This window comes from Ixodes scapularis, unplaced genomic scaffold, assembly GCF_016920785.2.
Source record: "Ixodes scapularis isolate PalLabHiFi unplaced genomic scaffold, ASM1692078v2 PGA_scaffold1__304_contigs__length_218370807, whole genome shotgun sequence".
Taxonomy (NCBI): Eukaryota; Metazoa; Arthropoda; class Arachnida; order Ixodida; family Ixodidae; genus Ixodes; species Ixodes scapularis.
This window is the reverse complement of record NW_024609846.1, coordinates 22,550,137-22,565,301: the sequence shown is the minus strand read 5'-3', so window position 1 is coordinate 22,565,301 and position 15,165 is coordinate 22,550,137. Positions and strand designations below refer to the sequence as shown.

At 47.2% G+C, this 15,165-nt stretch overlaps 1 protein-coding gene and 1 non-coding gene across 2 annotated transcripts in view; both read right to left on the bottom strand.

Annotated features, from left to right (window-relative positions):
- Positions 1-15,165, bottom strand: part of LOC8030498 (ras-related protein Rab-34) — a 42,967-nt gene that overhangs the window by 26,513 nt on the left and 1,289 nt on the right. Inside the window, exons 3-5 of the mRNA XM_042290099.1 lie at positions 12,183-12,248; positions 7,271-7,372; positions 1,137-1,201 (exon numbers count right to left, since the gene is read on the bottom strand). Of these exons, the coding sequence (XP_042146033.1) occupies positions 1,137-1,201; positions 7,271-7,372; positions 12,183-12,248 (233 nt within the window). The remainder of the gene's footprint in view (positions 1-1,136; positions 1,202-7,270; positions 7,373-12,182; positions 12,249-15,165) is intronic.
- On the bottom strand, positions 11,073-11,145 carry Trnas-gga. Its single transcript has one exon. It is a non-coding gene; the product is annotated as a tRNA-Ser (tRNA).

The window sequence follows — 15,165 nt, the reverse complement described above, 5'->3', positions numbered from 1 at the left end:
GAAGCGTCGGACATTCGCAAAAGAAGGTAAACACTTTTTTTGTTCTAAAAAAGATTACATTGTATTGTAGAAGAACGAGACGGCGGCAATGGGAGCAGTTCCCTCTTCTCTCAACATCAGCGACAATAAGATGCAAATTCGTTCGGAGTTCGGAGGCTGCTCCGAACTCCGAACGAACTCGCATCTTTTTGTCGCCGAGGGTGAGAGAGAGGGAGAGGAGGGAACACACTTCTCTCACCCTCTCTCATAACCAAGCGGTTGCCATGACGACGGTGCGCGTATTGTTTTGTCTATTTCTTATTTCTTTTGGAGAAACCCAACGCCCGTTAGGGGAGATTTGGCGCTGCCGTCTGCAATTGGAGTCCCAATGGGAGGTATACGAAGAGTCCGCCGGTTGGTTGTATGGAGACACCTAAAAAAAACTTTCAGCCTTTCCACTCTGGTGAAGATGGAAGTCCAGCGAAGCTGTACAATGGAAAGTAATGGCGGGCCGCGAGTCGGCAAGCCAGAGTGGAAAGCCTGCCGCCATCTATGAGCGACGGGGGCAACCAGATACGTGGCTCGCCGCCGTCGCTCATAGATGGCGGTAGGTGTCCAGAGTTCCGCGTCTTCATTTCTTTGCCGGGGACAAGATCCTGGGAAAACTAGCCCTGAACAGCTCCGCTGTAAAAATAGGAGTTCAGGTACACCGCTGGAGACGACGAGAACAGCACGGGCAACCCGATACCCGTCAACCACTTCCACAACAATTCCGTTCGTAGCCCCGTAACACACGTATCATCCCACAGTAATACATTAACCCGCAAACTAAAAAACAAAATCCATAGGGTTTTAAAAAACATCATCATGACTATTGAGAATTATTTAGGTTCAAGTTGATATACAAGAGGGGCTTCCTTCTCTCCCTCCCTCTTTCTTTCTCTCTCCCTTTCTAACAAACACCAAGAAAGAAAGGCAAGTGTCTCTGCAGTGAGCCTCCAGCTTCGTAGAAGGAGCCTTCTTTTGGCAAGGCAACTCGGATGAAATCACAAATACACGCGTCAGAGGGACACGGATCATATCCATCGAAAGTTACTTAGGACTCTTAAAACGATGACACATTACACACGCGGCAAATGCTTCGAGATATGGCTCACCTTGGGCGCCCCTGTAGTAGGCAGACGTGATGCTCCGGAATCGTTCTTGTCCCGCCGTGTCCCATCTGCGAATCAGCGAAGGTTGGCAGAGCAAGAAAACTCACAAACCAATACAAGCCAACAAAGTTTTAAAAAAAAATCCAGTTCAGTGTGGCGGAAGCACCGTACGACAACGGAAGCTCCCAACTCGAATGCAGACCGTCTTGTATTAAGGGTTCTCGCTGCCAGTATCAAGGACATACTTTTGGTACCACTGTACCATTGGTACCAAGGGTCCAGTGGTGGCAGCGAAAAGAAACCAGGACGGCTCCAAAAATATCTAACAGGCATTTGACATACTGTTATTAATGTAATTTTATTTTACTTGAACAACACAGAAAAACTAGTTTAGGACGTTTTAATGTATACCCTCGTATGGCGCATTTGAGCAGCGGCTCAACAACTTGGCACACACATTAAAACGTATTTGCCTATACACTCCGTGCGACGCGACTGGCGCGCCGCCGCGCGGCCGGTACCGAAGGTAGGCAGTGAGAACCCCAGAGAAAACGAAACCGAAACCACGTCGCGTACGTTGGTACGCATTGAAGTCGGAGTGGTGCGGTTGCGCTGGGTTCACAGCATGAAGTGCTTGCTGCCTGTGCTGCGTCATTAAGTGCTTCAATAGTTATGCTTCATATATCGTGGAGACAAAGTTTCACAGTTTTTCACTTTGCCGATGTTTTGTGGAAAAGCGACAACGATGGAGCCGTACCGTACGACGCGAGAAATTTGGTCTCCCGATCATGTCTGCCACTGTGTCGGCACGGCTGACATATTCTAGCTACACTGCCGCTTTGCGCTCTGCGTTTGTTTTCGTACCAGTAACGCCTACATCTGTTAGCGCCGATGGGACGAACTGAAACGCCATCCCACATTCCCGGGTATGCAGTGCCAATTTCGTTGGAGGAATGCCCTCCAAAGAAGTTTCGTCCCCATCGTCCGTGTCGATGATATTTCCGGACAAGTATGGCACGCAATCTGTACTTCATGAAGAAAGATTCGAACGGTAAAAAAAGTGACAAATATAAATCTAAAGAAAACAACAATGAAACTCGGAATTACTGGAGAATCGACGTTTGAGTATGGAAGTTTATGTGGTGTGCTTTCTTTCTTGATCAGCCTCCTTTTGGATGTGGAAACGCTGACACCCCGAGTTCTGTAGACAACAATTTTTTTTTCTCGGCTTTAGAGCCACCTATTGCAAAGCGGTTCTAACTGGAAGGAAGGGTCCACTGGTCCCTTCCTACCTGTAAAGTGTGCACCTCCCACGATGAGTGGTATTATCTGACAGCCTTTGACGGTCAAAGCCAGTTCCCATTTAGTTACGCCGCCCATACTAAATTTCCACCTGGTTTCGCTATGCGAACTCTTTTTGTTATATTAAGTGTTGTGCCAAGTGACGGTCATGGCAGAGTACCTGTGCGCCGAAAATCAGCACCTCGCACCACAGATTATTACACAACAGCAGACCGCAAAAGCCCTTGGCGGCCAAACCGTGTTTTGGCCGACAACTTCGTTTTCTCGGCTTTGGAACCACCTTTCGTAAAGTTGTTTCAATTGGAAGTACAGTCCACTAGTCCCTTCCTACCTCTAAAGTCTCCACCTCCCCCGACCAGTGATATTCTCTTGACAGCCTTTTCACGGTCAAAACCGGTTCCCATTAAGTTACGCCGCCCAAACCAAATTTTCACCTGGTTTCCCCATGCCACCTTTTTTTTTTTGTATAATAAGTGCTGTGTCATGTTACTGTCAAGACCAAGCACCTGTGTGCCCAAATCCGCGCTTTACACAGCCCGCTATAACACAACATTTTGGGTCGAATATTGGATATCCCGTACAGCTTTATTTCTTTATTCATTAGAAACATAACTTTCACACCTGCTGTTTTAAAGAAACTTGGCACTCTTCGTGCACAAACTTAGTGAACATCTCACTCGCCTCCAAATATCATCGTTCCAGCAGTCCTAGGTTTACAGCGACGAGCGAAATAAATTTCCCACCCAGAGCAATCAAGGTGGCGGCCGTCTTGTTTTTCGGAATTCGGCCGCAACTAGAGAAATTATCCCTAATAACGACTCAAACTCAATATAGAAGAAGTGGAGAACAGTTAGATGCCCTTCTCAGGTCTACCCCAGCACTCATGCAACGTCACCCTCAACTTATCGGCTCAAAAAGCAAAAGTTTCGTCCGTGCGAGCTTCCACCGCCACAGCTTGGCATGCGAAAAGGCGCCGCAGGCTGCTGAACGCGCCTCACAGTCGAACGCCAGCTCCTCCGCTAGAGGCGCTGCGCGCGTTTTTCAAAGCGCCCCCTATAGTTCCCGCACGGAGTGTATAGTTACGCGTATAGCAGCATAATTCCATCACAAAGCACTGTGAAAACATACGCTCTGAACTCAGAACTCGAAGGCACAAAGAAATAAATCTAATGCACGAGGAGAGCACGTCACCATATCCCTATGACGGCGCTCACGATGCGCAGGAGTAGGCGTACGTGCGATATCCCTGAATGTTGAACCTGAAGAACTACACGCGTAAGACGGGTTGTAAGCACCGCCCCTATACATGTGTTGTGTTGCCTTGCGTCAGTCATTTCGACGTCTCCCAAAGGCAATACTCCGGGAAAGCCGAGTGTTCGGTAGGACACTTCTTCGAGGAAGCCGTCAGGGCAGGTCAAAGTGTTTTTTTCTACAGATTGCATAATCCCATAGCATCATTACCGGTTTCTCGGCCCCTCCTCTAGCTACGGTATCGATATGGAGAGGCACTAAGCCGGCGACCAATGGCATGATCACTATACTGCGTGATGCACGTCAAAGACCGCAGCTGAGCATTCGTACTGCACTGGTCAAAATGCAGCCCGGTGCAACCGAACATCCATGGCAGACCGACCTAGCAAAACGTCCGGTTTGCTTCGCATCTAAAGGTTGTGTGAAGCGGTGAAAGCCACATGTACAACGGACAGACATGACCCTCAAACACACTCGACTTGCCCACATTTGCAGGTTTGCTCAGTCTCTTGCTTTCAGGCGAGTCACCAGCTCGCCTGTTTCCTTTAATAGACCATTTGTCTCGTGACGATTTCACATCTGTGACACACTGAAGGGAGCATTTCGCGTTCTGTCGTATTGGATGCAAGCTCGTTTCGCAACTGGAGTCCCTGATCCCCCTCCATTTACAAAAAGGCCCTCGCTGAGTCGCACCGTCTCGTCACCCAGAGGCCAGGGCAGCGCCATAAACCTACCGTCGTTGCGTGATGCGAAGTCGCAAATCTGCGACGGCAGAAGTGAGCGTCTACCGTGCGTGCACACTGTGCAATCTGCATGCACATCCGAGTGCAACCGTCTGCAGTATGCTCGTTCGCGAACCCAGGAACCGCTGTTGCAACGCGGGCTGGTTTCCGCAGATGGTGTGTGTTGCATGCCCGCGACGTACGCGCTGCAGAATGGCGTAACCGGCGTGCGAAACACAGGTGCGACGATAGCCAGACCTTGATGCACGACGATTGACTCGAAGCACATGAGTCGTGTGCGGCGCTCCGTCACGAGAACTGCATCCTGATTTGGAAATTAGCCCCAGCAGGGAATTTTAAGACAGTGTTATGCAGTCGGTTCCGTGAGATGAGTGGGATATTACGAAAGAGCGTCACGCAAAACCTCCCCACGGCCGCTACACTTGAAGAAATCCCGTCCCACTAAATTTAAATGAATTCAGAAATTCGATAAAAATAATTCATAATAATTGTGACTAATTATAAGGAGAAAAATATACGCATCAGTCCGCTGACTCCCAGTCTCGCGACTTTAACCGTAAAATTAAGATTTTTTTTTTTTTTTTTTAAATCGAGTTTATTATAATTGGTAGAGTATCGGCACTCTGTTCACCGATGTTGTTGTGGACGACGCCATCTTGGTGCTTGTGCAGAGCAGGCGCAACTGTCGATCGTCATGATTCAAAAGTGCGACTTCCTCAGCATTACATTCGGTGTTAGAAAGCTCATGTAATGTCGCTTTGCTCTGTCGCCAACAGTTTAAACATTTGTGGAGGACGGAAAAGAGTTCCTTGTTGTTTTATATAAAGTTTCAGGTAACTGGAAACCACGATTTTAAGCCCCAGGATTCTACAACAGAATGGTTTGCATGTAAATAGAAAAAGAAAACACGAAAGGCTTAGGAAGTGACCGTAAACGAATTTAAGATTATTTTGGTAGGACACCGCAACAACCAGAAGCACGGAAGCAGGGAGACAAGATAGGTTTTAGTGACATACAGCCGAAGAAAATATCAAAACAAATTGAGGACATAGTAGCCACACAAGAAGAGAAAGAGTGGCCGTAAATTAAGTTAGTAGAAATATTCAGAAAGGAGTTGGAACGAAGCCAAGCCAGAGTTAAGAACAAATGCAAACACAAGCCAAAAAGCTAGCGGGGTAAGGAAGCCAAAGCAGCCATAAATCAGAGACAAGAGGCATCCAGGGAGCATAGACAATTAAAAAAGAGGGGTGCTTTATCAGAGGAAATAGTAGAAAAATGGAAGGACTTCCAAGTAAAGAAATGAGCGGCCTATGCTTTGATCCAGGACAAGTTTGGAGAATGCGAAACGAAATGAGGAAGGGAGATTTTTTAAATCGGGCGAAAATCGATCGATTAATAACTATCTACTAAACCATTACCCTTTTGCGACCTTTTTAATATGGTCTGGCATCAAAAATTGCCGCTAATACTTCAATTACAACATGACCCCTAACACTAATCATCAGAAATAAAAATTAATTAACATATCTTAAATAATTACCCAACTTACCCTGACAATTATGCACTCAACCAATCACGTTGAATTAACCTGAGACTGGGGTAGAGAGGAAACATCAGAAAATAGAAAGGACGACTCCAATCTCAGGTTAATTCAACATGGTTAATATTCACCAGATCGCCTGCACCCTTACGATTTTTTTTATACTCATCCAATGTTCGCCGAGCCTGATAAATACACGGCGAAGACAGCACTCGTCTAACTCTCAATCTTTTTTTTTTTTAAAGTCTGCTCGGATTAAAATCAAACACTGTATGATATATGTAATGGTCGAGTCCCACTAGAGCGACAAACAGAAACAACCGACGCGGGCAAGCCCCAAACACATGCAGCATGTAAAGACGCCGGAACCTGGGAAAGTAGCGCTGGTAGCGCCACTGCCTTCCATACATGCTAGCCGGACACTAAGAGACACTCACACGCAGACGACCGGAACCTCGCAAGGCGATTGGCTGATCAGTTTCCGTTACCATGACAGTCGTCATTCTGGTCTCTTCAAAACGTCAAAGCGTCGAAAGGGTCTTTCTATTCCAGTCGCGCCAAGATAGCTATGGAGCGTCATTGTTCTGAAAGCGTTCGTCGTCAGGGAGTTTTCGTAGACCGTTTCCCACCTCCGCTACGCTCTCCGGAACGAAGACTTCACTACCGCGCATGCGCGGCGCTTGTCTTGCCTGCAGATTCCCGGATTTCGTAGCGGATTGCGGAGAACGTTTCGGGACAGCGGAAACGATCTACGAAAACTCCCTTATATAAGCGTTTAGGGCTCTGCGAGTGTAATGAACTTATCAATCGTCCTAATCTCCACAGACGTCTTACAATTATATTGTTCTTCCTGCGTCTTTTAAGACAGGGAAAGTATTTTTCAATGCCGCCAAGCACTGACGCCGCTTGCGGAGATGTGTGCTTGTTTCGCCGCTGTGCGGATAACACAATCTCGGTACACGAGAAATGTCTTTATAATGTATGAACTGCCACCGACAGTTTGGATCGCCTCACCAAGAATGGTGAGGTTGAGGAAGACTCCTTCTCATTCCACGAACCATGGATGGCAACCATGCGGGGAGCTTGGCACTGCTTTTTCCAAGATTCAGTTATACTTTAGCGGCATGCATGCAAATATATCTTTTTCAGGTTTTCAATCGCTCGTGCTTACTTCGCGAGCACCGAGAAAAAAAGGTATCATCGCGTGCAAGCTGCATTTGTTCGAGGCTTGTCGGTGCCGGTTGTTTCTGTTTGCCGCTCCAGTGTGACTCGTTAGATATGACCGAGGCGAGCGCACTCACATTTGCAGGCTAAACGGCACGTGGAGCACGCTGAACTTCTCCACTTCGAAGTCCACGCCGATGGTGGCCTTGTAATTGGCGTCGTACACCTCGTGGCAGAACCTGCAGGGACCGGCGCCACCTTCAGGGAACGCGTCTCGAGCTACTGTAGGCAAACTGCCCCGGACCCAATTGGCCGATCAGATCGGCCAATCGGGTCCGCGTGACCGTCGGAGCATCATACCAATCGCTCTCCTTGTTGGTTCAACAATTAAAAAAAAAGACTACTAATTGGTTTGGAGTACGGTCAATACAGTGTGCAGGACTGGCTCGATCGAACATATAGTTTCGCTATTGGCGACGGGCGCGACCCAGACGTCGCTGTGGTCGGCCTTCGGCGATAATGAATACTTTCATTAATGAAAGTACCAGGGACGTCAGACTGTCAACTTTGGCGGACTCGGAACTTGTCAATGACTCTTTTGGTGAAGTGCACTCGAAATGCAGAGCCATGTCAAGAAGTAGCTTAAGAAACGATTTTTATGTTCACGCCCTCCATTATTCGTGCCCCTGCCTTCTTACCTGCCAATAGTTGGCTGCGACAATAAAACGCTCGAGACTCGCCCCACTCCACGTTTCTTAAATTGTCAGTGACTATAGCGACAGACAGACGCATTTCCCTCTCAATTCCCGTGAAACCAAATGTTTACAGTCGCCTTGAAATTTTACTACTAATAAAGACGTAACGCCGTTCGAGAGAAAAGGCCGGATAATCTGATGAGTGGTACACGCTCCATGAGCTTCGTAAGTTAGTCTACGCCTATATTATAATTAACGAAATTTATTTACAGTATACTACGCTCCCTTTAATAATATCGCGTTATGTTATTCGTTTTTTTTTTTGTTTTTTCTTTAGCCGAGGCGGTTGGCGAGGCTGCTACTGTCTACCGACCTTTGACTAAACTTCCCACTTAAATGAATATTTCCCGTTTAAGTGTAAAACGAATCGCAATAAGTCGGCCAAGCGGTCTTGTTCAGACACAATAGAAAATAAGTTCCGCTGTGCGCGCTCTCTCCGTGGTCCCTCGGAATACGATTACACACGCGGTTCCACCTCGGGAGTTCCGACAAAGGAACGGCGTCGACCTTACAGCTTCCGCGAAGATAACTCACCAGCTATGGCCTCTGCACGGCGAAAGACTATAGGGGCTGCTGCAACAAACTGTGACCCGATTGTTCCCTCGAGTCATACGTACAAAGACCTCAACTAGAGGCACTGTTCAAAACCGGAGCTTTCAACTTTTAAGCCTGGAGGGTACCAAAAGCTCCAATGTCGAAGTAGCGCGACAAACACTAAAAGCTTTACGCCAACCAAAAAAAGAAAAAGTTTTTGGAATATTTCTTAGCAATAATAATAAGAAAAAAAAAAAAAGGCTCGAAGCGTTTTGCGGTTTTAGTGTTGTATCAAACTACAGACGCCCGAGTTTGAAATTTGTAAACACTACATTTAGCGAAATTGACGGGACGTACCACTCTTCGACACCCTCTGAAAAAAAGAAAAAAGTTTAGGTTGTTAGAATTTGTGAACGAAGAATCCGTCACAGGAGTCATACGTGAAAACATGTGCGTACATCACGTGAACTCGTGTGATCACGTGACTTGCGCGAAATCACCCAAAAACCCGATCCTCCCTGAACACACAAAATTAATTGATCACGGTATCGAAATGTAACGTATTCCTTTACGATAAATGAGAAAACGCAGCATTCGAGGTGGTTCATAGTGCGCGGCCTCGCATTAGCTGCACTCGGCTGCCCATCTGTCAAATGTCCGACCGGTTTGCCAACTGGAACATGGCCAACAGCAGCTCTCCCCGGTCAATCGGACGCGCACTTCGCCAAGACGCCGGAACTAAGCGCTGCCGAACAAAAACTCCGACGACCGTAAACACCGCGTAACCCGCGTATGCACCCGCCCGATGGGAACCTGAAAGGAGAATGCATCGGGGTCACTGCGTTGCTCCAGATATAGAGAGCTTTTACCGCAACAGGGACATAAGCACGGTAGTACAATCTGCCATAGGCACCATAAGGAAGATACGCCTTTGCAACTAAGTATATCCACTTAGGATATCGTGGTCCATGGTTGGATAAACAAGGAAATGGGCAAGGAGGGGGAGCAGTAATTAGAGGCGTTCAATATACTTAATGTGGACAAGAACGTGGGGCACCTTATAGATAGGCAGTATTATTTAAATTATATCCTTTTTCGAAATAACTATTTTAGACACTTTTTTAGCAGCCCTCCAGCTAAAATCGTCAAAACTAATGAGAGGACACGAAGGGAAAAAAAATTGTAAACGCACTTAAAATTGTAAACACAGTAAGGGAAAACACAGCGACAGCTGAGGTGCGACTTCGGAGCCGCTGAAGCGTCATTTCGGAGCACATGGAATGAATGGGCGGTGAAAGTGCCAGCGCGCACGATAGAGTCCGCTAAAGCGTTTCGTAGTAAACCGAGTAAAACACCGGACGAAAATTTTATAGCGCTATGGAATCGATGAAGGTAAATTAAGTAGAGAGAGTTTCAGCTGTTTGCGCAAGAGGGAAGCGTGTTCTCGTACGTCACTTGGGTACTATCTAGTACTATCGGTAGTACGGTAGTACTATCTGTAGCACGATAGTACTATAGTACTACCGGTAGTACTATCGGTAGCACGGTAGTACTATCTGCCTATGGCAGATAGTACTACCGTGCTTATGTCCCTGTTGCGGTAAAAGCTCTCTTTATCCGGAGCAACGCAGTGACCCCGACCCGTGCTAAGCGAAAAGCGCCGAATAAACCGGGACAAGGAAGTAGACAAGACGAAATGCACTCTCAAATGAAGGTTTATTAAAACGAACACGCGCTATTCATACCATCTTTCTGGCGATTCGTTAGGAAAATGAAACTCTGTATCTGTCAGGTGCACTGCCGAGGCACTAACGCACTTGCTTTTTCCTTTCATTCTGATACAGAATGCATCGAAAAATTCTCGGACACGGTTTTATCTGCGGATCTCGCGAGAATTGCTGTTGGCGCAAATTCTGGGTCACATGGGCACGCATCCCAGTGCATAGCCAGATTGCCCGGCGGGGACCGTTTCACTGAACATGCACGCATGTTATCTTGCCACCACGCATGACCATGCTTGTTATCTTGCTTGCTTGTTATCTTGTAATCAGCGGTCCCTGGAATCTTTGGGCGGAGTGCCGAAAATGGCCCGGGTCGATATGGAGCGCGGTGGACGGCGCGAAACCCCGAAGTGCCCCACTGACAGCTCTATCGCTGTAATATTGCCGTACAATGACGAAACAACTGACATCGTGGAACGAGCAAGTCATTCCATAATATAATGAGAGTCGGAGCTCGGACAGAGCCGACGAGCCAATCAAATAGCGTCGAACGTGCAACGTCACTATACGCTCATCAGCTTATTCAGTGAGTGTGTTGTGCCTTCGAATCCAACATAAAGGGCGCCGTTGTGCAGCGATTCCACAGATGCCAACAAAGGGTAGTCTTTCAAAAGGCGTGTTTTGTTTTTCTTTCCCCAAACTTCGAAGGACTGCGACGTATGAGAGCTACGCAAATCTTTCTCATTTCTTTGGTGACGAGAGTAAAAATTCGATAATCGTGTTTCTTTTTTTTTTTTCCGACTCCTCTGGTTATGTTTTCGCAGTAGTTGAGGGCTAAAGTAATTTCTGGAGAAGGGGATCAAGGGTGACAAAGGACAAACACAGATCTCGGAACAAAGCTGGCTGACTGGTGCGCGACCGAAAAAATCCGCCTGGTCCGGGTGTCGAACCCGGGACCTCTCTATTTCCAGTGGAGCGCTCTACCAACTGAGCTAACCAGGGGTTAGACGTGAGTACAGCAAACAGGTTTTATCAGCTGCCACCAGTCTGACACCAAAAAGGTACTATTCCAACGGATGTAGCTTTGAGCTATATTAGTCCGGGTTATCTTTCCTTTTAATCAACCCGGGTTATCGTTCGGCGACTATCTGTGACCGGAAACGTACGCGAGGGCGGAACAGGCGTGCGTGACGACTCTTTGTTCACGCAATTAGTAGCCGAGATAAGCTTCCTGCGCCATTGACGGCACCGTCGCAGCAGTGACCAAAACGCCGCGACAATTAACCCGGAAGAAAGTCACACGCACGGTGTGCCCATTGTCGACGTGCCGAGGTCGCCGCACGCGTACGTCTTTTAATTGTTATGCGCTTCATCGCCTTGGTCAGTCGCTGAAAGGCCCTGCCGGCCTTCTGACGTAGTCTACGTAAGAACGTGACGTCACGACTCCTGCTGCCTTCGTCTCGCGATAAAAAAAAAAGTCTAGCTCGTGAGAGCTGAACCTTTTGATGGAGAGATAATGTACCTAATATTAACAATGACCAAAAAAAGAAGAGTACAAAGTGTGCGCAAGTTCTTTTCACGAGAACATGTCATTGAGCCAAGGATTCGTGGGTGAATGAGACCGTTTGATATAGGCTCGACCATCAACATGAGGTTGGCATTCCGTGTGTTCGGACCAGTTCCTTTCACCACTCTTTCATGCTATCTACATCCAGTGATAAGGAGCGCGACCTTCATGCTGACCGTTGTTTTTCTTTTTTTTTTTCTTTTTTTTAAATAAAAGCGTTGGTTTCTGTTGTTACCTGATTTTTGGTTATCATATTTTCCCATGTTTTCGTTTTTCTTCGATACCTTTCGTGAGCGCTTTTCCCTTTCTAATGGTTACGTCCTCCGTCAGCGTTCCTGTCCTCGCACAATGAACGCAAGTCCCAGCCGAACGCTTGTCCGATGTGTGCCACGCGCAGGCCCCCGGAGGGTGATGTCACTACGGCCTCGTTATAATCGGGAGGTTGCGCGCTACATGTTGCGGCCTTACTCACTTTGTGATGAGGCAGGTCTTTCCCACGGAGACATCCCCGACGACGATCACCTTGGCCGCGCGGACGCTGCGTAGAGAGAGAGAACGCACGGAAATCCGCCCTTAATCGAGGGAAAGTCCACAGAGAGAGAAACCGGGGCAACGGACGGACGAACGGACGCAGCCGAGGCACGCATTCCCCCTTCGAGCGCTTCCCCGAACCAACCCGAACAGACTCGCGACCGCCTCGTCACGTCAGCTGTAACGTCACACTCGTCGGAACCGTAGGACGTGCGCTAGGCCGCTGGACACGGCTGCATCGCTTCCTGTTTCAAGTTCTTTCGATCCGCAACTTACTTTAAATTCATCGCACGTTGCGGCACTGTAGTTTACCACGGGAGTGCTACTATACTTCGTGTAAGTCCGGACGGAACCGACGCTACGAGCTAATCAGGACAATCAAACAGCTGTTCGTCACGTTTCTGTACGCATTCTTTCATCGCTGAACTAATCATGTACGAGGAAGGCCCAGGGACTTGCACTTTTCACGCTGCTTTATTCGGCCTATCAGCCAGTAGTGTCGGCGGCGTCCGGGCCGAGCTTAAATTGTATTTGTTTTCGCGGAAATTTGAAAATCAGCCTTAATCAAAAATTACATATTAAAAACAATTAAGGTTTGTCATGGACTGACATGGCTTCTATTCATTATAAAGCGAGAAAAAACCACGTTATTTTTGGTTATGGAAACATTCGATGGGCTGCGGGATTCGAACGTTAGATGAGTCAGCAGGATTTTAATTTTCTCCTCCTTCCGTGAAATCGAACAATGCCGAAGCTACCATGGCCCGTATTACCTTGCTTTACAGCCTCAAATGAAGACGGTTGAACTCAAGCGAACACTCTGGTTTTCCGTGAACTCCTACGGTCCAGGGACATATCGGACATGGCGAGGCACCTCTGGCGCCTTGCCGCCCGCCTGGTAAGACGTGTCCTTCCACGAACGTTGCCTTTACCGAGCCGTCGCCGGCATAACCATCATCGAGTGGCGACGGCAATGACCCCGTGGAACGTTTTCCAGTGTGTCTGTGACTGGGGAAATCCCGTTCGGACGTTTCGCCGTATTGGGAACTATGTGGAAGAGCTGACAGACGCAGGAAACGCGGGCAGTCTGGTCTATGACAACAAAGATAAAATAAAAATTCATATTTCTTTTTTTCATGTGTATTTTAGTGTGAAATCGTAAGTATATATACGCACTTGGGTATTCAATCAGTCAATTCAATCAGTCATCGATATATCCCCATGAAAATGGCTTTTTTGTTTGTTTTAGTCTTAAACGGCAAATTCACCGCTTCGTTGTCCAGTCATGCCCCTTTACCGAGCGCCACGAGCAGACGAAGAAAGTATGTCGAACCACTTTTTGTTAAATTTTGTCAGCGATCTTGCGTCAAAAGTGCGGGTAACCAAAAATCTAAACAGCCATTTTGAGAGTAACTGAAATAATACTTAAAAAACAAGCGAGCTGGTGATGATTCATGGTAATAAAACCCGAGACTTAGGAACACAGAAGGGGACGAACACAACACAACGTCTCTTGAGAGGCGTCCTCCTTGCCGAAGACGAGCCGTGTTACGACACGGTGTCTGGAAGGGAAAGCGAACGAGGCTTGAAATGTGACAGAGGAACTCGATGTCCTCTTGTGGGCCCGTGACAGGGAGTGGAATGACAGCAGAAGGCCGAGCTTGTCTGGAAGACTTGGACACGTGCCATTATGTCGTCTGCCGTTGGAGCGTGGACAGAAAGCAGAACTGAGCGAAACAGATCACTCTGTCCGCGGCTGTAACGAGGGCAAATGAGTACTCGTTGTTCGCTTGGCACCGAGCTTGGAATGTATCGCTAAAAAGAGCCCGATTTCCCCGAAATGCCGGAAGGATTCTCAGGCTATATTTAAATTCTTTTCTTTTCTTCTACTACTTTTGTTAAATTTGAATAAGGTTTAATTCGTTTACTTTCACTGTATTTAAATTTTAATTCGTTTACTTTAATTATATTTAAATTTTAATTCGCTTACTTTATTGAATCTAAAATTCAATTCTTTACTTTAATAAGGTAAAATAATTGTGTTGTAGAACCGATGTTTTCAAGAACTGCTTTTTATAAAAAAAATATAGGGGATTGGGAAAAATAAACCCGCCAGTTTCTGTAGCAAGCATTGTGTCTAAGGATGTTTTATTTAGAACGGACACCATCGTGTTTCTAGTTTCTTGTATGTATTAGAACAGCCTGATAATTGTTGTAATAGGTGTATAGTACAAACTGTTTTATGCTATCGTATTCTTTTTATATTTCTAGGGTTTATAACTAGCACTCCCTCGGTCCCAAATGTCCCCCACTGTAATGCCTCATGACGCTGAACGTACTCGAATAAATAATAATAATAAAAAGTCAAAAATAAACTATTCCCACTTTTTTAAGGTAACTGCCGAGTTTCAGTCACGGTGGAAAAAGAAAGAGGTGCCTGAACAAGGCCCGCCAAGGCTGCAAAGTTCAAACGTCTGCTCGGGCTTCGCTAATCTACCGCCAGGGGCATTGTCGGTTGAGAAGCCTTCGCACAAGCGGGGGCCTTGTAAAGGTGTACGCGAATAAGAAGGGTTCCTCGCGTGGCTCTCATCGGCCCCCTGATGCCCATTAAGATGCCCATAGACACGTTGCTCCATCTTATATTAACTGGGGTTGCGTGGACATTTATAGAGCGTGTAGCTGGTCAGCCATTTCAAAGTTACGACGAGTGACTCGCTGTAGATGAGCGATTTAGCCAGTGCAGTGCAACCGCTAGCCTGGGGTCTTTAACGTGCACCACGCAGTAGTGGTACACGACCGCACGCCGGTGCGATGCTCATCCAGATCGAAACGGACAGGAGTGATTAAACCCAGGATGCCTAGGTTCTGCAGCGCAAACTTTCGCTCCAGGTGCTCCGAGCTGGTGTGCGCTGGCCCACTCGGCC